The 23,577-nt window shown below is 35.2% G+C and overlaps 1 protein-coding gene across 1 annotated transcript in view; it reads left to right on the top strand.

The window, feature by feature from the left end:
- The window catches only part of ASCC3 (activating signal cointegrator 1 complex subunit 3), a 341,814-nt gene that overhangs the window by 186,111 nt on the left and 132,126 nt on the right, over positions 1–23,577 (top strand). The window contains exons 14-16 of the mRNA XM_069599227.1: positions 4,154–4,288; positions 16,688–16,879; positions 17,191–17,415. Coding sequence (XP_069455328.1) covers positions 4,154–4,288; positions 16,688–16,879; positions 17,191–17,415 — 552 coding nt within the window. The remainder of the gene's footprint in view (positions 1–4,153; positions 4,289–16,687; positions 16,880–17,190; positions 17,416–23,577) is intronic.

A 23,577-nucleotide genomic window follows, 5' to 3' on the forward strand; every position in this document is an offset into this window, starting at 1 on the left:
ATTAAGTAAAAAAAAATATTTTGTGCTTATTTAATCCATCACACAAGATTCCCATCTCTATGAGGATAGGAACTTTGTCTCTTTTTCACAGCAGTTTTCTTAAAGCTTGGTAGTGACTGCATGCCCAGAAACGTTTAAGCAAATTAATAAAATACAAGTAATTTAAGTAAATAAAATAATAAAATATAACTTCATTCTAATTGAGATTTTCTTAAAATTTAATGTTGGGGTAATTGAGATTTTGTGCGTGGTCAAATATATTTTTATATAAAAGAAAAAATTCTGCCTTAATTACCCTTTAAAAAGAAATTCATAGTTGAAATGCCCTTACCTTTGAGAAGACAGGATGGTGGAATTTGACAGATAATAAATTGGTGAAGCTTCAGCACGGCATTATGGTTAATAGAATATTATATCTAAATTAGTATTAAACAATTTATGTCAGGAATTATGAAAATATCATAATAAACATAATGTCAACATATCTTTGTCATCCTCTGCGGTAAAGATGACTCCTTAGAAAGCTAGAAAGCCTGTGAAAAGCGGATTTATTTTTTGGCTTGTTTGTTTTTTGGTGGGTGTGGTTGAAAATAAGGTAATCAAAAGGTTTTCTAAGTATCCATGAAACTTACTGAAATACATTTTATTATCATTCCCTTCAGAAATATGCTTATGATCATACTTCTTTTCAAATCATGTTAGTATCAGAAAATAAGTGCAGTCAGTCAGTTCAGCCACTCAGTCACGTCCAACTATTTGCAACCCCATGGACTGCAGCACAACTGCAGCATGCCAGGCTTCCCTGTCCGTCACCAACGCCCAGAGCTTGCTCAAACTTAAGTCCATCGAGTCAGTGATGCCATCCAACCATCTCATCCTCTGTCATCCACTTGTCCTCCTGCCTTCTATCTTTCCCAGCATCTGGGTCTTTTCCAGTGAGTCAGCTCTTCGCATCAGGTGTCCAGAATATTGGAGTTGCAGCTTCAGCCTCAGTCCTTCTAATGAACATTCAGGACTGATGTCCTTTAGGATGAACTGGTTGGATCTCCTTGCAGTCCAAGGGACTCTCAAGAGTCTTCTTCAACACCACAGTTCAAAAGCATCAATTCTTCGGCTCTCAGCTTTCTTTATAGTCCAACTCTCACATCCATACATGACTACTGGAAAAACCATAGCTTTGACTAGATGGACCTTTGTTGGCAAAGTAATGTCTCTGCTTTTCAATATGCTATCTAGGTTGGTCATAGCATTTCTTCCAAGGAGCGAGCATCTTTTAGTTTCATGGCTGCAGTCACCATCTGCAGTGATTTTGGAGCCCCCCAAAATAAAATCTGTCACTGTTTCCATTGTTTCCCCCTCTATTTGCCTTGAAGTGATGGGACCGGATGCCATGATCTTACTTTTCTGAATGTTGAGTTTTAAGTCAACTTTTTCACTCTCCTCTTTGATTTTCATCTAGAGACTCTTTAGTTCTTCACTTTCTGCCATAAGGGTGAAGTCATCTGCATATCTGAGGATATTGGTATTTCTCCTAGCAATCTTGAGTCCAGCTTCATCCAGCCCGGCATTTCGCATTATGTACTCTGCATATAAATTAAATAAGCAGGGTAACAATATACAGCCTTGAGGTACTCCTTTCCCGATTTGGAACCTGTCTGTTCCATGTCCAGCTCTAATTGTTGCTTCTTGACCTGCATACAGATTTCTCAGAAGGCAGGTGGTCTGGGATTCCCATCTGTCTCAGAATTTTCCACAGTTTGTTGTGATCCACACAGTTAAAGGCTTTGGTGTAGTCAATAAAGCAGAAGTAGATGTTTTTGTGGATCTCTTTTGCTTTTTTGATGATCTAACAGATGTTGGCAATTTGATCTCTGGTTCTTCTGCCCTGAACTGAATCATTGAGTTAGCCAAAACGTTCATTCAGCTTTGCCATTCAGTGGTACAGAAAAACCTGAACAGACTTTTTTGCCAACCCAATATAAGGTTCAGTTCAGTTCAATTCAGTCACTCAGTCATGTCCGACTCTTTACAACCCCATGAGTTCCAGTATGCCAGGCATCCCTGTCCATCACCAACTCCCAGAGTTCACACAAACTCATGTCCACCAAGTCGGTGATGCCATCCAGCCATCTCATCCTCGGTCGTCCCCTTCTCCTCCTGCCCCTAGTCCCTCCCAGCATCAGAGTCTTTTCCAATGAGTCAACTCTTCGCATGAGGTGGCCAAAGTACTGGAGTTTCAGCCTCAACATCAATCCTTCCAGTGAATACTCAGGACTGATCTCCTTTAGAATGGACTGGTTGGATCTCCTTTCAGTCCAAGGGACTCTCAAGAGTCTTCTCCAGCACCACAGTTCAAATGCATCAATTCTTTGGCGCTCAGTTTTCTTCACAGTCCAACTCTCACATCCATACATGACCACTGGAAAAACCATAGCCTTGACTAGACGGACCTTTGTTGGCAAAGTGATGTCTTTGCTTTTCAACATGCTATCTAGTTTGGTCATAACTTTCCTTCTAAGGAGTAAGCATCTTTTAATTTCATGGCTGCAGTCACCATCTGCAGTGATTTTGGAGCCCCAAAAATAAAGTCTGACACTATTTCCACTGTTTCCTCATCTATTTGCCATGAAGTAATGGGACCAGATGCCATGATCTTCGTTTTCTGAATGTTGAGCTTTAAGCCAACTTTTTCACTCTACTCTTTCACTTTCATCAAGAGGCTCTTTAGTTCTTCTTTGCTTTCTGCCATAAGGGTGGTGTCATCTTCATATCTGAGGTTATTGATATTTCTCCTGGCAATCTTGATTCCAGCTTGTGCTTCTTCCAGCCCAACGTTTCCCATGATGTATTCTGCATAAAAGTTAAATAAGTAGAGTGACAATATCCAGCCTTGACGTACTCCTTTTCCTATTTGGAACCAGTCTGTTGTTCCATGTCCAGTTCTAACTGTGCTTCCTGCCCTGCATATAGGTTTCTCGAGAGGCAAGTCAAATGGTCTGGTATTCCCATCTATTTCAGAATTTTCCACAGTTTATTGTGATCCACACAGTCAAAGGTTACTATGGTCAATTATATGGCATGAGCTCTAGATCTGTATCATTCTGTCTCCTTTCTGGTCATATACCAGACCTCCTTCCCATTATCACTTTTGTTGAAAGTGTATGCAGGTCAAAATGATCTCTTACTCAGGTCAACTCCCATGAGCGTATTAATTTTCTGACTGAAAGCAGTCTGTTACATATCCTTCTGTATATGTAGCCTGAGATAACACCAAAGTTCCAGCTTCTGGGAAAACACTGTTGACAGGAAAACATGGAGAGATACTAGAAAGAGAGGCAAGAATTAGGAATTAGTCATGGCTCTTTCAGAAGGCTGAGGTTGAACTGTGAAGGAAGGGGACAGGAGAGTGGAGACCAAAGAAGAAACATCACATAGAAGAGAAGGCAGGACCTGATAGACAGCAAATGCAGATTGCCAGTCACTCTCTGATTTTACTCTCTTTTTTGCCTTCACATTGCCTGACTACTATCCCTGAAAGGACTTTTATCCTCTTCCTCTTGACAAAGCATCCAGACACTCAACTTCCCCTAATTCAGATTTCCACTGTCACTTTGTAGAAAGGCTGCCACAACAGAAAATTCCAAATACCTCTCTAGAAGCTTTGTCTTCTCCAGCAGTCCCCTGAACTCTATTTAAATGGTTGTTCTTAGACACAGTTTCATCCAAAGAAAAGTGATCTTTATTGTTTTCAGTTTCCTTAAACATCTTAATGATACTGGCAGTTTTATTGACTAGGGACAATAAGGCTCTAGTATGTTTTTTATACCCGTAATATATGATTGTGCTAATGAATCACATCATCAGAAGAAAAATGCATACATTAAATTTCACATTTTATATAATCCATTAATTTCATTTTGACTTCTGCCTATTTTTAGGATTAATGATAAACAAAACCATAGGATTGACTTTTATTTAACTTGTCTTTATCCAAATGCAATTTGTTCTAAAATAAGCAAATGTTGACATGTTCATAAGCTAGAGGGTTATTTTGAAAAGTTAATAGTTGTTTATATACTGTGATTTCCAGACCAATATTAAGCTATTTCTTAATGAATGTGAATATTAAATCCACTGTTTTCCTTTATTTTAGGTGATGGTGTTTGTACATGCTAGAAATGCCACTGTAAGAACAGCTATGTCTCTAATAGAGAGAGCCAAGAATAATGGCCATATTTCCTACTTTTTACCTACTCAAGGACCTGAATATGGACATGCAGAAAAACAGGTAGGGAACAAATGACAAAACAGTACAAGAACTAAAATACATAATGTGCCAGATATTTTATATATGGAAGATCCATGGTCTCTAATTTCCAGTAAGTTAAATTATAGAAATATCATGTTATAATTTTACTTTTTTCTTGACTTTCAAAGGATCTCAGTGCTTTATGTGTTCAGTTAGCACTTTTTTCTATGTGATTATAATTGTAATGTTTAGTTCTCTTTAAAATATAGTTAAAGTGTAAAATACAGTTAAATATTCTAAAATCTGTTAATGTCTAATGGATTCTTCTTTTAAAGATAAGTTTTTTTTAGGGTCAGCACGGACAGACGTAATTAGCATAAACAAAAGCTCTTTTTTAAAAAAATGTTTTATTTTATATTTGAGTGTAACCAATTAACACTGTACAGTAGTTTCAGGTGGACAGCAGAGGGACTCCGCCATACATACACATGTATCCGCAAGCTCCCCTCCCATTCATGCTGCCACATAACATTGAGGAGTGAAAGAGTCGTGTCTGACTCTTTGAAGCCCCATAGCCTGTAGCCCACCAGTCTCCTCTGTCCATGGGCTTTTCCAGGCAAGAATACTGGAGTGGGTAGCCATTCCCGTCTCCGAGGGATTTTCCCAACCCAGGGATCAAACCCTGGCCTCCCACGTTGCAGGCAGATTCTTTGCCATGTGAGCCACCAGGGAATTCCCTGTAAATAACATAAACATAAAAGCTCTTTTTGAGAGTACAAGTTTGAGACCCAAAAGATTCAGAACAACTGCCTTGCTATTCAGTATATGCTCAAAGGGCCTGAAAAGTCTGGGTCCTTGTTACAAAGGCAAAGCCTTACCCACCCCCACCCCTGCCATGATATACTGCCTCCTAATCTGCATTTCTGCTTGATCTCTAGAGGATTTCTGCACATGATAGTTTGAGAAGCACATCTATAGGTTATTTGGGTATGGATAGTATTCAAAGTCCAGTACTCTTGCCTGGGAAATTCCATGGACGGAGGAGCCTGGTGGGCTGCAGTCCATGGGGTCGCACAGAGTCAGACACGACTGAGTGACTTCACTTTCACTTTTCACTTTCCTGCATCGGAGAAGGAAATGGCAACCCACGAATCCCAGGGACGGGGGAGCCTGGTGGGCTTCCGTCTATGCGGTCACACAGAGTCAGACACGACTGAAGCGACTTAGCAGCAGCAGCAGTATTCAAAGATTTACCAAAGATTTTGTTTACTCATATCAAATGATGATTTCCATAGAGTAGACAGACTACAGCCTGAGGGCCAAAGGTGGCAATTTTTGTAATTAGTTTGTTTTTTGTAATTAGTTTAATTAAAAAACAGTCAGAGCCCTTCCTTTATCTTCTATGGATGTCTTTACACATGGGGGGAAAATTGAGTACTTTCTATTGAGATTTATGGCTCACAAAACCGAAAATGCCCTTTATCCCATTTGCAGAAAATTTTGCCTTGATTTAAAGCTATACAAATAAATTTTTAATTAAAAAGAAACTGTATGCATAAAATGGTGGGAACTTCAAAATATTTTGTATGCATAAGATTGAACTGATAGTTGCTGAGCAGCTGCTACATATGCTCTGTACCTTCATACTTACTAGCTTAATAAGATGTATTTGGTTACTAGGATTGTGCTGTAAATTTTACCATTTTATATTGATATTTTAAATTCTATCTGTGATAATCTGATACAGGTTGTTTTGAATGTCAGATTCTCTTTCACTGTAACTACAAAATCTATCCATTTTTTTCTCTTTATAAAATTTTCTATTACATACCACTTATTATGCAGCTTTGTATTCTTCCAGTTATCTATTAATTATAAATTTATGAGAGTCTTTGAAAAGTAAGGTCAGCGTTCATAAGTCTTGTTTCATTTTCTTTGGAAACACAGAGCAGCTCTATTGTGTTTAAAAGCCAAGCCTTGAGAGCCACCTTGTGGATTTCTGGTTATTTCATAGCTCTCCATTCTGAGAGTCATTGCTATTCTAAATCATACAAGTTTATTGTTTCATTGTGATAATAATATTCAGTATTTATCAAGAGTTTACTTGAGCCAGGCATTGTTTTCATTGCTCTCTATTACTTATTCAGTGGTCACAACTTATGATGTAGGTTTGTACTATTGTTATCTCTTGGTGTGACATGTATGCATAAGTAATTCAAATATAGCATTAAATAGTCTAAAGCATATAGAAATAGTTTATGTAGAGACATTTTCAAATGATATTTATTTAAGGCCACACCACCAAACATGTAATCACAGAACACTAAACTGAAAAAAAAAAAAAAAGGAGAGAAATGTAGAGTTTTCCTACAGTTAGGTAGACTTGGAAACCCCTAATCATTTTATTGGACCTTTTTTGGATATTTTTATTATACTTGATTTTTCACCTGACCTACTTGTTATTATTTTTTTAAACAAGGGTGGATTCCACAGAGATTTATTAATAAGTACATGTTTTCAAGGAACATTGTCCTTTTCTCCGTTATATTTTTTAATATAGTATTTGGCTGATCGTAACTACCCTAAAATTTGTTTGCCTTTTGAAGAGAGGTTCTCACTTTAATTATCTCATTTGACAGAATGCCACTATTCTGTCTTTTAAAGATTCTCATCCCTATTTTACAAATAAGAAAACTGAGAAAAAAGAATAAATTTTCCCAGAGACTCCCGTGTAGTAAGTGGAGCTGTGATTTGAGTTAGTCTGACTCCGAAGTCTACCTTTTCACCACCCATTGCACAAACAGTGCACCCTGTTTGTTCAAAAGTGAATATATCAAACCCAACCTGTGGTTTGCTAAAGGCTTTAGAGCTTTGAGTTTGTGGTTTTGTTTTGTTTTTTTAATTAAATGGAAGAACATTTCTTAGGCCCAGCTATATCCTAAAGAAAGACTTAAAACAGTTGGCCCCTCCACCGTGGAAATTATTTTATAACAAAAGAGAGTAATCTTTCTGAATGTTTTCTCAAAGCTCTAGAATTTTAGTTTATTCTTCTAGTACAGGATATATGTTTGTTCCTATTCCTTGAAATGCCTTTTAAACTTGAATAGTATTAACTTTCAAGCAATCGAAGGACACTTACCATGGTGGTAGGAGATATTTCTTCTCACAAATTTGAAAAATGGAAAATTAAGCATTCAAAACATGAAAATTAGAAGGTAAATTTGCTATGGTAGTACATAAAAGTTTAGTCTCATGACTCCTATTGATGGAAATACAGCTCAATACCTATTGTGCCATAGCCATACATTATGCCTAAGTGTTTAAAGTAACCATCTCAATTCCTAACTCACCAAGTATGGTTTTTAAAAAGCATTTCTTCACAGTTTTATTCAACGTACAGTCACTTTATTTGTTAAATAATAAATAAGACTCATTACGGATTCTTTTTCGTGGAGTTGGAGGAGTGGTGTGTGTATATAATAAGGCTATGTCTGTACCTTAATCACAGCTGAAATTGAATCTCTTCTTCCCAGTACCAGTTCTATTTCAAGACCCCTCATGCCAGTCCCATTTTTTATTTCAAATTCACTCCCAGCTGCAAAACCAACTGTTATTTCCAAATTGTCCACTGAAACAGGAAAATACAGAGCAGAAAATGAAGTACTCTGAGAGTAACTTAAGCTATAAAGATGGTACTTGCAGTTCTCCTAGAGGAAGGGAGCATCTCAGGAATTCCAAATGAGGCCCAAAGTAAGAGGGCACACTGACAAAACTTTGGCTCTGACTTCACCTCAGAAGCCTTAAACACCTAAACTTTCTCTTCTATCAAGTGGAATAATAATGGGGTAAATAATACCTGTTCTAGTAGTTTACTGTGAGAGACAAATGGAATGATATATGAAATTATTTTGGAAACTAGCTGAAAAATGATAAAACATTACATGTCGTATTATGGTAATCTACTTCTAGAAATTTACTTTGCATATTATTGTCACCCTCTCCCACAGAGAAACTCTTCTTAAGAAATCACTATTTTCGATAAGATAGAACATACTTTAGGGAATAGCAGCAGTAGATTATGTTTATTTGTAGAAGTTATCGTTAGGGATACACACATTTTCATTGGGTAAGCGATTGTCTTTAATTATAATTTTAAGTTGAATAAATTATTCTAATTAGAATCTTCAGATTCTGTTTCACTTTCCATCTCAGTGAAATAAATTCTTTCCTTTAGGGACAAAACTTTTAACAGGCATTAAATATTTTAGTACTAAGATGGGTATTCCCACCCACTCTGTACCATATTTCTCCGATTTATGGACACCAATGTGGTTCAATTTTTTACATATATTAGTGATATTAAAAGTTTTCCTTATAAGTTGATATGAGCTTCCATGGTAGCTCAGGCAGTAAAGAAATCACCTGCAGTGCAGGAGACCTGGGTCAGGAAGATCCCCTGGAGGAGGGCATGGCAACCCACTCCAGTATTCTTGCCTGGAGAATCCTATGGACAGTGGAGCCTGGCGGGCTACAGTCCTTTGGGGTTGCAAAGAGTCAGACATGACTGAGTGACTAACACACACACGTAGATATGGTCTATCATGCAGCAAGTCTCATGAATGTAGTTATTAGGGATATCTATTAAGCAAATCAGAACACTAAGAAAAAGCCAGTAACGGTATGTACCCTCAAGCTACTTTGAAGTATTATTTTATGACTTTTTAATATTATCTGTATCTACCAACCATCTCCTGTTTTCATAGGTTAGCTTTGGCCTTTGCCTAAGTTCTAGGAATTGGGATTTGATATAAGTTATCAGATACTTAATACTGATAGCCTTAATTATTTCTGTTGTAGCAGCTTTCCAACATCATGATAGCCTAATAAAATTAGAATTTCCTCTTCCAGGAACAGATGATATCTGTTAGCTAAAGAGAGTAGCAGGTACCTAATAACCCCCTTTCTCTTACTTTTTTACTTTAAACAAGTATAAAATGTTATCTCAGAGTTTATTCTTTCCTCAGGCATATCAACCCCCTTTCCTTCTGAAGGCTAATATATTAATTCTGCTGTCTGTCTGTAACCTCATAAAAAGAATGTTAAAAGTATATTAACTTTTAAATGAAATCAAAGAAAATTAATTAAACAATAGATCTGAGTGTTCAATTGGATTTTTGGAGGCATGACTTTTTCATTTTCAAAGGGAAATAGTCGCTTTAGCATAAAGACTGAATCCAGGCAAACCTGGGTTTTAATCTTGACTCACATACTCTAACATATCAGTCTTTTGCCTTCCTTGGGCTACAATTTGTCATAAACAAAATGAAAATGAGGTAACAGATCTTGCCAGTCACATAGTAAACACTGTAAATGGTTATGTATGAACTTTGAAGGTAAAGAAGATGACAGCTTTAAAGATTAGTAGATGTGACAACATTTAAATTTGAAGATTTTGGACAACAAAAAATATATTGAATTGTAAAAAGTAATAAATAGGTTGGGGAAATATTAGTCACAAATACAACAGACTAGTTAATATCTATATCTTTAGATGTTGTACTTATTATGTTTAATAACTAAAACATGGTTTCCAATAAGTAAACAAAGAAAAGAAGGAAATAAAATAGATAAACTATGGGAAAAAAAATCACTAAAGTTGTATACATTAATAGACCGTATATTCTTAAACCCAATAAATTATCAAACACTAAAAATGATAATGTCAAATTCTGAAGGTGTTGAGGATTTGACTACTCCTAGATTTCCTGTTGCAGTAATTAGTTAAATTCTTTTTAAAAAGTTTTTGGTAGTATATTTTAAGAGCCAAACTTTTTTTCAGAGCCTTTAACCTTGAAATACTAAACCTGTGAACCTTTCCTTGGAAAAGTTAATGTACACCAAGAGTTTCATCCAAACATATTAAATATAATGAAAAAACTACGGACAGCTAAATGTCCAGAACTAGGTGAATTTTAAAGTATGGACAGTTAATTCAATTAAATATGATATACCTACTAAGAAAACCGATGTTAGAGTATATTAGACATCCAGTTCTAAATATGTCAATTTTAGTTCAGCTGATCAAATGTGCCTCTCTAAATAAATGACCAAATGAGGCAAGACGTACAATTCCACAGAGGATTTAGAAATACACGTATAAGAAAAGAAAAATGTGGCATATAACATGAGAGAAGAATGAACAGTTCAACGGAAAGACAAAAAGAGATTAAGCTGGTGGTCTTGTATTTCAGTAATCAACAACAACAAAAAAAAGTAGTAAAGGACATTTAAAAAAAAAAAAAAAGGAAGAAAGAAAGAAAAGTAAAGGACATTCCAAGAGAAAAAGAACAAGAACATGGGCAAAGGGAACCAATTCATATATTTGAAGAATGAGTGTTTCTTGACCGCTGGACTGTAAGGTGAAGGAAGGGCTAGGTATATAGATTTTGGTCAGAATTTAGAGGACCGTAGAAGAGTAGTTCATTGATTAACTTTATAAACAATGAATGATGAAAATAGCACTTTCCCAAGATGAGGACTCTATAATATTTTTTTCTAATATCATTAAGGCATGCTCACTGGTAATTGTGGAAAAGAATGGTATAATTTGCTAGAAACTATTTGCCTCCTTCTGGTTAAATTTTAGTTTTTATGATGACAGTTAGATTATTTCTTCTTAATGGATTTGAAATTATCTACATTAAAGCATATCTTATCAAGATAAATTACTTCAGAAGGCTTACAGAGGTCACTAAATTATCTATGCCCTTTCCCATTACTCTTTCATTCAGGGTTTGTAACTGAGCTAAAGGTCTTGTGTTACATATGCATATTTTGTTCATCTTATGGAGTTAATTTATTTTCTTTTAATATCTTCAGTTTTTGCTGTCAGTCTTCCTTTAACCATGTATTTGTGTTAGTTTGGAAGTCAGTTTTAGAAAGTGTTTATATTTTAACCTTATTCATTTTAAAAAGTAGTCACACTGATTTTCTGTGTCACAGTTAGGGAAAAGGTAAGTAAAGTCATAGAAGGAAGCTGGGGTGTGCTTTCACTGGGGGAAAAAAATTAGCATCCTCTGTGTGCTAATGGATTCTTATCAGTTATCCATTCTGGTTTAGTTTTACTGAAAAATAAAGCCCTGTATGGTAAGTTGACTTGTGAGAACTGGAAATATAAAGTCCAGGAAAACCAATTTAGATAATTTTGGTGCTACTCTCTTGACTTCCTTTACCTTTTTACAGTTTAATGTTCTTTGTGCTGAATTTCCATGTAGAGAGAGACTATATCCAATGGTGTTGGATCCCTGATGGCTTCCTCAGAGAATCCAATACTCTGTTCAGAGAATGTGAACAAGGTGGATTATACCCCTCCAGCCCTTCAGAGGCTACAGAAGCCTAAAAGCCTAGCCTCCGAGTAGAGCTCACCCTGAGAAGCCAGGTGGAAAACAACTGTTCTGATACTTGAGGAAGCAGCAGGCATCTTGTATTAATAATAAACAAGTTCAGCTCCATAATTCATGGCCTTAACCATCTACCTTCATTCATTTCTTCAGATGAAACTCTTGTAAAAAAAACTTCTTTTGTTTATATTCCTTTCAAGGGAAGATTTTGTACAACTACCATTGTGTGTGTTTGCATGTGAGGTTCAGTATGGAAAAACTGGATCGTGTTAGGCATGCTTTCATGTCTCTTGCTCTTTTTGCTTAGTGATACGTCATGGAATTCCTGGCAGTGGAATTCATCCATCAACATGGTACATGCATTTAAAAGTTTGGCGAATGAGTGGTCCTGAATTGCCTACTAAGGAGATTGTTCCAGTTTACATTTCCTGGAACAGTAACTTCCTCCTGTCTAACTGCCACCACCGAGCAGTGTTAGAATTTTTGAGTTTATGACAGATTAAAAGGCAAAAAAGATACTTCATTATTTTTTTAACTGGCGTTTCTTTATGAGTGAAACAGCATTTTTCACATTTGCTATTTGAATTTCTTCTGTAAATTGCATGTACTACTATATGTGTTACAAACATTTCTCCTAACCTGTGATTTTGATTTATTTACGAATATTTTTACCATGATGAGATTTTTATTAGTTTTTATAGTATTTGGGCTTTGTCTTGCTTATAAAGGCCACACCCACTTAATCATGATGTCCTCCAGCCCTTTTTAAATTTAATTTTTAATATTTATTATTAAATCTTTGATCCGTCTGGAACTTACTACATACAGTGATGGTATTGGTTTGCATTCTCCTCGAGACCTTTCTGAGTATAATCTGAAACCCTCCATATACAGAGGGCAAGGAGACACTGAAGAAAGAGGCCGACCATTCTAGACTGGTGGGTCTCAGGTTTAAAAATTAAGGGAACTTATATACAACTAGATCTCCAAACCTACCTGCTACAATCTTAAAAGTTTATATAGAAGCCTTAATGGGATTTAGTTACGTACAGTCAACACTGCATTTCTAACTAAAGGCTATGTTCTTGGCCAGCCTCTAGCATAGTGAAGGCAAGCAGAGTGCACATTCCAAGGACTGGGGAAAGGATGAGGCACCTCTGATTACCTGGGCCTAGCTTGTGGGTCAAATTGGTGGTCACATCTTTTTGATGACCTCCTGCAGCAAATGAGTTTCTGAATGTCCGTGTTAAGTCGCTCCAGTCGTGTATGACTCCTTGCAACCCCATGGATTATAGACCACCAGGCTCCTCTGTCCATGGAATTTTCCAGGAAAGAATACTGGAATGGGCTGCTATTTCCTTCTCCAGGGCATCTTCCAGACCCAGGGATCGAACCCATGTCTCTTACATCTCCGGCATTAGCAGGCAGGACTCCTTGTTTATTCCATTGATTATAAAATTTAATGTAACATACAAAATTCTCACATTTGCCTGAGTTAGTTTCTGAGTTTTCTCTATTTCCTTGAGCTTATTGACTCTTCTCTGGTATCAAACTACTTTACTTATCCTGTTTTTATAGTATTTTTAATATGTGCTTAGGATAAGCATCCTCATTATTCTTCAATTTTAGAATTTTTTTTCCTGGATAAATATACAGGTGTACTTTTTAGGATATACTTCAGTATCACTTCCAAGAAATGATGTTTGCCTTTTAGTTAAGTTAATATATTGATTTACAGATTACTTTAGTGAGAATTGATATTTTTATCAAATCAGGTTTTTCCAACTCAAAAACAAAGCATATGATTTCATTTGTTGAGTATCCTTTGGCAGTGTTATGATGATTTCTTCCTGTAGGGTTCTACCTATTTCTTGCTTTTTTCTGTTTTTTATGGCTTTTATAGATGTGATATTTTTTCTCTTTTATTTTCTAACAAGTTATTCTTTATATATAGAAACACTTGTTTAAAATATTGATTTGGGAGACTGTCACCTTTCTGAATTCAGTCATTAGTAGTTTTTAATTAAGTCTCAAGTTTCTAAATAAATGTTTATTTCATCTGCAACTAATAATTGATCTCTTTTGTTCTAGTAGTTCTACTTTTTATTATTTTCTCTTGTCTGATTCCATTATTTACGACATTGGTTAGCTGATTGTAAACAACGTTGCCTTGTTTCTAACTTTAATAGATATACTCCTAATGTTTTATGATTCAGTGTGGTTTAAAATCAATATTGTCACCTCTGCTCATTAAGATTGAATGTGGTATTTTGTGAGCTTTCAGTGCCTTTAGATCATCTATGTTCTTTCTCCTTTGACTCGTTCATAAGCATGTTCATATAAATATATTTATAGGTATAGATAGTGCCCTTGCCTTCTGGGGTTTAATTTACTTAGTTGTGATATATTGTTTTAATGCATTGGCGAATTCTATTTTCCAAAGCTCTTTACTGTTTGGTTTAATATTCTCAAGAGATATTTCTCTATTGTATTCTGTTTTCTGCTGCTTTATCAGGTTTTAATGTCAGTGCTATTACACTGCCTCTGTAAGATTAATTTTTAGACTTCTATTTCTGTGCTCTAAGGTCCCTAACTAACATTAGAATGAATTTGTCTTTAAAAAGGATGAAAACCTAAATGTTAGACAGCCTTTAAATTTTCTTCCATTGCTCTTATAATTTTCTATAAGTTTTAATATAAATGTTAGTCACATATTTTCCTAGAGCAGATCAGGGGGTCTGATCTACCAGGGGCTGTAGGAGGAGAGGGTTTAACTATAAAGAAATAACAAGAGAATTTGAGGGAGTGTGTTTGTATCATTATCATGGTGGTTACACACTTTGAACATATACTAAAGTTCATAGAACTGTACACCAAAAGTGAAAAGATAATTTGACTATATGATAATTTTTTTAATAAGGTTTTAAAGCATACTTATCCCTGGATCTCTTTCCTAAGATTTCTTGTTTATTTCTACTGTGAACTAGGCTAGATCAAAAACAGCAGCTTCAGATTCAAAGATAGTTGAGAAAGACCAAGCCAGTCTTACTTTAAGATTGTTGTCACTTCAGGTCTCTACTGAAGTAATAAATTTTTTTTAAAAAAGCAACAGCACAGAATATCAGTAAGAATAGAGACAAAGGAGAAGTGACCCCTGGGACCTCTTGGTTGCTTACAGAGACCAAGCTGGTTGAACCCACCTGGTCAGGGTGGGAGGTGCTGTATCAGAACCCCATGATCCAGCTACAACCTTCTAGGAATATTCTGCACCACAGTTACATATTTCCAGGGTTCAGCTTCTTACTGTGTCGTGGTGTCACAAGTCAAGGCTTAACTCAACAGGATTTTGACTAAAAATCTGCATTTATAACAAGCCCATCAAGATATTCCAGTTCAGGAGTCCACAAACAACAGATGCACCCAAAAGAGCCATCCAGCGGTATGATTTGCTCTGAATGTCTCTAAGCAGTCTTTTTCAGTTTCCTCTGTTGGCTCTGAATGTTCACTCATGAATGTTAGGGAAGAAAGGAAGTAGGTAAAATGTTTTTCTTTTTCTACCTTGACCTTGCAAAGGAGCTTTGTTAGATACTAGCAAATACTCCATAACACGGAGACCGAAATACTCCATAACATGGAGCCCGTATTTGTGAGATTGATATTAACAAACACATCTAAAAGGATTAAAGTTAAGGCAGTATGATCCTTAACTTAAGGCCAATGGAGCTAATCATAATGTGTGCATATAAAATTATTTGTAAGAGGCTGACCACACTGCACAAAAATGAAGTAATACTCTCCCCATGAAATTTTAAATCTTTTTGTGTATATATTTCCAAGTTGTTATTTACTTGGCTGGCCACTAGATGGTGCGGTTTGTTAATTTATTCCCTTCCATTTTATATTCGAAGCAGATTTCATGGAGTGTGGTTTTCGCAGATCATTTTCTTAATTATTATTAACTTAGAAGTTTCTAATTTTAAGAGATAGTGAGTGTGATGAAATCTGTGCTAGAACCCTGTTCCCTGCCAGTGTAGTGCACCTTACATAAAAACTGTGGAAAACACTCTTTCAAAAGAAGCTATCAAGATGTTGAACTTGAAATTTTCCGAGCAACAGCAAACGAGCAGGATGTGGTGCCCAAACAGAAATTTTGAGCACTTACGTTAGTCTTTAATTTTGCAGAAAAAATTTCTCCATTGTACGATGAGCTGTCAGTGAATTTTAAAAGATTTGCTGTAGAACTTACACAAATTACAGATAAGTGGATCAGACCCCACATCTGAGCTCAGACCAGGCCAAAGACCAGCCCGCAGAATCGGGTTAGTATATTCAGGGCAGATGTAAAGTTGAGGAGATAAGACAGGTGGCTAGTGCCCTCCTGTCAGAGATCAGCAGGAACACAGGTGTGAGGGGAGCACAGCTGGGCTTATTGGCTCATTATCATAAGAAGGCGTGCATGACCAGCGGAACCAGGGTATCTCGGTAAGGGGGAGAGGTTTCCAAGGCAGTGAGTCTAGAACAGACAGTGTGAAGACCTCAAGGCAGGTATGGATTTGTTTTAAAAAAAAAAAGACCTTAGAGAAAAAGCCAGTCCTTGTGTCTGGCATGAGTAAGTGCGGTTCAGGGATGGGAATGATTTTTGTAGGTATGGCATGGTAAGGACTCTGACCTTTACTCTGAATGAGTTGGAACCCACTGAGAATTACGCTTACTTTTAATAGACTTCTTTTGAAAGAATACAAAAGGTAATGCTGATTGATTACAGGAAAAGGATACCTGAGTGAAAAAAACACTTGAGTGTAACTTCTTTCCTTTTGGATTTTGTGCCATGTTCAAGGTTACCTATTTTTTAAGATAGCTGAAATATAATTTTAAGTGATCTTGTATAACACATTATATACTAAAACTTAGTAACACCTTAAGATGCTTAACAATAATTATATGCTCTCTTTGATAAACTTATTCAGGAGACATGCTAAATAACAATTGCTTTTAAATGCTAAATAACACTTTTATGTTTTGTTGCTGTCTACTCTAGGTGCAAAAGTCAAGAAATAGACAAGTACGAGAATTATTTCCAGATGGTTTTAGTATTCATCACGCAGGCATGCTTCGGCAGGACAGAAATTTGGTTGAAAGCTTGTTTTCTAATGGGCATATCAAAGTCCTAGTCTGTACGGCTACGTTAGCCTGGGGTGTCAATCTTCCTGCTCATGCTGTTATTATTAAGGTGAGAGCTTACCTTCCTTTTTGCATGGATTTGAGATATCTTAAAACAAACCTATGGATTGATTTATTTAGAAAATTATTGTGATTTGGCTGCTTCGGTGACTTTGAATGTTATTCATATAAGGTCAAAATTATTTTCTCCAAAAGAATCTAGTTTATATTGTGAAAATTTAACTCTATCACAGATAATGAAAGGATTAGTTAAAGTACACTTTTGAGATCTTGCCATATTTGCCTAATTTCAGTATTCAACTCATCAGGATTATATTTGTGTGTGTTTATGTAAATTTTTATTAACTTTCCCTCATCTAGGGAACACAAATATATGCTGCAAAAAGAGGCTCCTTTGTTGACCTTGGAATTTTAGATGTCATGCAGATATTTGGTCGAGCCGGAAGACCACAATTTGACAAATTTGGAGAAGGAATCATCATAACAACCCATGATAAACTCAGCCATTACCTCTCTTTGCTCACTCAACAAAACCCAATTGAGAGCCAGTTTCTGGAAAGCCTTGCAGATAATCTAAATGCGGAGGTAAGAGCTAATAAGCAAAAGGTTGGAATTGGAATCATCAGCTTCAAGGAAGAACTAAGAAAAATAAAGGTTGAGTTGATTGCTATTTTGTAATATAAAATAATACATTTTATTTCATACACAGTCATGAGACACAAGAGGTAGAATGGTGATAGCCTTGATTAGATCAGAGCAATATAAAATGCAAATGAGAACTGATAACAACTCATGGCTAAAAGACTATGCTTTTAAGTCATGAGGTTTTGTGAAAGGACAGAAATCTAACCACAGCTATACAAACTAAGGAAATAGTAATAATAATTGTGTTCATATAAACTTTTATAAAATTTATTATGAAGTATTTTATAAAGTTTTTATAAGGTTAATAGAGCTCTTCTGTTTTAGCTCATTTGATTAACTTTGTTATAGAAAATATGATTGCTTAAATTGAGCTACAGTCTTATAATTTATTTCATTGTGGTGTGTTTTTGTGTTAAGATTTAGCTAGCAGACCCTGGAAGCCTAGGTAACATCTTAACTGGTAAAGAGGATAAACATTCTAAGGTTAAGAATCTGCGTGTCAAACAGTGAAACGAGTTCTTGCTGTTCTTACAGCATTTTTTATTGTTGTGCCGTCACTCAACACTTTTCTTCTTCCCATTCAAGCTGACTCAGTTTCTGAAAGTAGGTGGAATACAACTACTAAATACATGAATAAGTGAAATATTTGAACTGAAGTATTATAGAAATTTCACTTAGATCTGTTGATCTTATCTACCAGCCTTTTTAGAGGATGAAAACGCACACACTATGCAGTTCCTCTGTTAAGGAGGATATTCCTATTCCATTCCTCCAGAATGGGAGGAAAAGATACAAAAACGCAGTGCAATAGTGTTGGTAGGTAATAAAGTTCTAAAGAAGGACTCAGTAGAAGGAGAAAACACCTTTGGCCCCAGCCTATCAGGAAAGGCTTTGTTCATGAAGGTGATAATACTTGATCTGGGTTCAGAAAGTTAGGTAAGGTCTAGAAGATCTAGTTGGAAGTTAGAAATCAGGAAAGATGCTGCTTTCTAGCAGCAAAATCATAAGAAAATAAAAAATTAGAAAATTAATTATGATGTAGGGATTGTCTCCAAAAGAAATACTATAACTCAGTTTTCATCCTCACTGCCTACTATAATGGCATGGTTTTAATAGTTAGGTCTTGGGTCACTAGGATCTATTATAGAATAGTCTGTTGTACAAAGATAGTATCAGTAGCAATGGACTGAGGCTGTGCCAGCCTGCTGGGTACTTTTTGTATATTCTGTCAGTACTGATGCTCAGGAGATATTGTTCTCAGAGAGATAGATGACTGCCCAAAGCTCATTCAGGTACTAATTTTTGAAACTAGTACTGTTCAAACTAAAGTCTTTTTACCTACAAAAATAATCTTTTTATTGTAGCCTAGATTTCAATTATATAAAATGTGGTAAGTTAAAAAATAAATACATTTTTCTATATTAATTAACCTACCATTTGCCACCTTCTGAGACCAGGACTAAATATTTTCCAAAATGGCAGTAATCATTTCTCTTAACTATAATAAAAAGCAAGACTCTTTTATACAATGTTTCTAGAAAAGCATATTGAGAAGGCCTACACCTTTGTAAAGTTAGGATTATTTTCCTTGATAGTTTTTTGTAAGTGGTAGACACCAAATAGTGATGCTTTTATGCAAAAGACACAGATGAGTAACTCTTGTCCTCAGGAATTCTTTTTCTTAGGGACTATAAAATACCATCATCAGTGAAACTATTTGGTCAATTCCTGAAAAATTAAAAATGAATTGTAGCCCACAGATTCACCTGATATTCATAAACTACTTATTAGTGTTTGTCATTTTCAGAAATGTCGACTGTCTAGAACCATAATTCCATTTAATACTATAAATGGCATTCAAATAACAAAACATATACCTTGAAATTTTTCGCTAATATAGTGAAGTATAGCCATTGCTAAATTTTCTTCATCTTATTTTGTCTACTAGACTAGTTCCCAATTAAAGTAAATTTTCTTCTTAAGGAAACAAATTCCCTTAAATTATAGTTTGAATGTGAAATTAAATTTGGTAATCTGTGGAAGCCAAGTGTGAAATTAGTTTATACAATGAGTGTGTGCTGTGCTCTCAAGGTAATGAATTTTTCAGTCTTTAGATTCCCAAAAATTTTGCCAGGCTGTATAACAACAATGATCAACACCAAGGTCATGTTAGATTAGGAATGTTGCCCAGAATGCTATCCTTGATAATGCTAGTTTAGAATAACTGGAGAAAGTATTCTATCAAGCAGTCATTTTAATGCAGACATTTTATGAGGCATCTTTGCTATTTGATCCCTAATCGGATTGACTCCCTAATGCTAACTAATGCCAAAAGGTCAGAAGTTCCAGCACTATATCTACCATTTCCCTCTGCTCTGTTAGAAACACTGAAGCATGTTTGAGGCTTATGGAAATCTATTCAGCAGACATGATGAGGTACCTGTTCTGTGCCAGTGCCCTGTGGTCCACACTTTCAAATGTGTTAGTCTTTCTGTAACTGTACGTACCTTCTTTGTACAGAGTTCCTCGCATCTACGCAGCGGCGCATGTGCATATGCGTGCTCAGTCGTGTCAGACTTTTTGAGACCGCGCTGACTCTAGACCCCCCAGGCTCCTCTGTCTATCATGCTCTGTCCATCTCCGCAGGGTATAATACAAGCACTTTGGATTTATGGCCTCAGCAGCCTGACATCCTCCCAGTTCTGACTCTGGTTACTTGCCAGTACAGCTCTTCTGCTCTAGATAGGCTCTCAGCCTGTTTGCTTCACCTGTACAGCACTCGTCTTCCCATGTTTAAATTAGGAATAGTATCGCTAGATTGTTGTGAAAAGTTAACGAACACCTGTGCCAAGTTCTTATTCAGTACAAGATTATACCACTTATATTACTTCATAGTTCCTTTGTGCTCAGCCCCGATTGTACTTGCTACCCACACAAATTTCAGTGGAATAAATAAATGAATAGTGGTATAAATGTTGTTTGCATACATGTACTAGAGGGATTTATGTATGCATATATATTTATATAAATATGATTATTACATTTGCTTGTTTAGTTTTATTTGATTTCAACTAGCTTTTTAAAAAGCACATACAAATAAGATAACTATAATGACTCAAGTTTAAGTATATAAATCAGATACAAAATGACACTTTGAGCCTTCTAAATTACCAAAGTTGAAATAGATTATTTTTTTCCTCTTTTACTTAGCACTTAAAGCTCTGTTATGCTGTATACTAATGGCACTTTTATAAGTTATACATGTTAGGTGTTTTCCTTTAAAAGCATTTTTGAATACATATTGTGTCCTACGCACTGGATAATGGTTTCATAGATGTCATCTTAATTGGTTACATGTATCTCACCTAAGGGACTACAGAACTTCTTAAGATGAGGCGCCATGCTATATTTATTGCCATATCCATTGCACTTGACTTACTGGCTTCTTGTATGATTATTGGGATGAATGAATAAATTTCAGAGAGATACTATGAAAAATACTTGTTCTATATAAGCCTCCTATGCTAAGTAGCTACTGCTGCTGCTGCTGCTAAGTCGCTTCAGTTGTGTCTGACTCTGTGCAACCCCATAGACAGCAGCCCACCAGGCTTCCCCGTCCCTCGGATCTCCAGGCAAGAACACTGGAGTGGGTTGTCATTTCCTTCCCCAATGCATGAAAGTGAAAAGTGAAAGTGAAGTCTCTCAGTTGTGTCCAACTCTTAGCAACCTCATGGACTGCAGCCTACCAGGCTCCTCTGTCCATGGATTTTGCAGGCAAGAGTACTGGAGTGGGGTGCCATTGCCTTCACCAAGTAGCTACTTGGAGACCACAAATATTTGCAAGTAAATTTTTATTGTTGTCACTAGGTGGCATTCAAGGATTAATCTCACAGTATGATGTACCATCATAAATTTACATTCGTTTTTCTGAGTAGTCTTTTCCTTTTTGGTGAACATTTGAAAGACTTGTATTACTTGGTCCAGGTTTTGCTACCTACTTGGTCTTTTCCTTTATTCTTATCAGTGCCCAGCAACAGCTAATTACCAATTATTGTTAATTTACTGTCTGATTTTGAAAGTAATAGGAAGCTTATTTTATTTTTTATAAAATTTTCTGCTCAGGAGTTATGTGATGTTATTTTTAAATATCTATAAATCATAAGGGAATTGATACAGTCCAACTCAAATAATAGAATTAAAAATGGAGAATGCTTTCGGATGTCTCGCCATATTATCTAACTAGTTTCCTTTGCCTAAGCAGACTAGAAAATGTTTAACTGTGATGTTTGTAAATATTTAGGAAGTCTTGTAGAACTCGCTCCTTAAATAAATTTTAATTCTTATTACACTTTGTTTTGTAGAAAGTCTTACAGTTCACATTTTAGTAAATGTATATGTTTACTTATACTGTGGTCAGTTTTAGTCATTTGTAAATATGTAATGTAAATTTATTCTTCCCAGCTTTATGGAGTTATAATTGACATGACATTGTAAGTTTAAGGTTATACAGTACAATAATTTGACACACATATGTATTTGTGAAATGTTTACCACAATAAAGTTAGTAAACACATCCTTCACCTCATGTAATGACCATTTTGTCTGTTGTTATGATGAGAGCACTAAAGCTCTACTCTCGTATCAACTTTCAAATATAGAATACAATAGGATTACCTATAGTCATGATGCTATACATTAGATCCCCAGAGCGTACTCATGTGCCTGAAAATTTGTACCCTTTAACCAACATCTCCTCATTTTCCTTACCCCTCAACTCCTGGCTACCACCATTCTGCTCTTTGTTTTATGAATTTGGTGTTTTTAGATTCTGTATATAAAGGAGATCATACAGTATTGTTTTTCTCTGACATATATCAAGATAGTGTAATTTTTTAAAAAGATAGTCAGCACTGCCTTGTCATTTATTTAGTTTTGGTCATTTATTTAAGGATGAATAGTATGATATACTACTATAGTGGTATTTATAAATTGCTATATGTCATCTCCAACTAAATAAAGATAGTTAAGCCTACACATACTTACATTACAAAATTAATTATGCAGAATGTAATTTATGAAAATAAAGCAAACATTAGTGTTTATATTTTATTTAATATTTTATACTAAAATAGCAGGATTTATTTTTCCTTCTTGTCTCCTAAAATTTGGTTATTTAGGGTGGAGACCATCAGTTATCCTTTGATTAAAGTATTATGATGTAAAAATTTTTTCAGCTACAAATTCAGGAAAAATTCAAATCTGAAGTGGCATAATTTAGATAAATTTGTTAATTAAAATGAACACTCTAAATAGAAGCAAAATGACTACCTATAGATCCAGTGGCTAAAAAAATGTATTTTTAAGAAGATTTTTCACTGCAGTTCTGTGTTAAGATCATTTTCTAGCAATTCTTTTTATTATACAGATTTTATATGTTATCATTGTTTTAAAATGATTAACTTTGGTTTCATTAAATTACCATATTATAAAGTTACATTAAAATGCAATGTTAAAAATTTCAAAATATAATCTAAAGAAATACCCAGTGTTTATTATAATTCAAATTTATAAATAACTAATTTTTCCATAAGTTTACCAATAAAAAGATTAAAACCATTCCCTGTTTTTGTATGAATTTTGAGGTATATATGTTATTAATATGTATAAATCCCAATAAAATATTTGTGCCAAAATTATTACATTTACCATTGTATTTATATTATATATTTATACTAGCTGTGCTGCAAATGGGAATCATTAGAGGAAGAAAAATTAGTGTTATACCCTTTGTTATTTTGGTGATGACAGTATACAAAATCACAATAAAGAGGGATAAAATCATCAATATTATGTTTTACTTGTGGTACAGTTACATTTAAAACTATCAATAATGTTGTCACATTAAATGAAGCCAAGATTTAAAAGAAACAAGACAAAGAATTAACGAATACCAAAATGTTTTTAATACTATATAAAATTAAACTCAAACAGGAAAAATAATCCAATGCAATAATAGTAAGTAAGGTCAGTTTTGGCAGGTAGCATATCTAATGTACTGTTCTCAAATGAAGCGGGGCTGATTTTTAATTAATTGGAGAAATG

Source organism: Ovis canadensis, chromosome 8 (assembly GCF_042477335.2).
Source record: "Ovis canadensis isolate MfBH-ARS-UI-01 breed Bighorn chromosome 8, ARS-UI_OviCan_v2, whole genome shotgun sequence".
In the NCBI taxonomy this organism is placed as follows: Eukaryota; Metazoa; Chordata; class Mammalia; order Artiodactyla; family Bovidae; genus Ovis; species Ovis canadensis.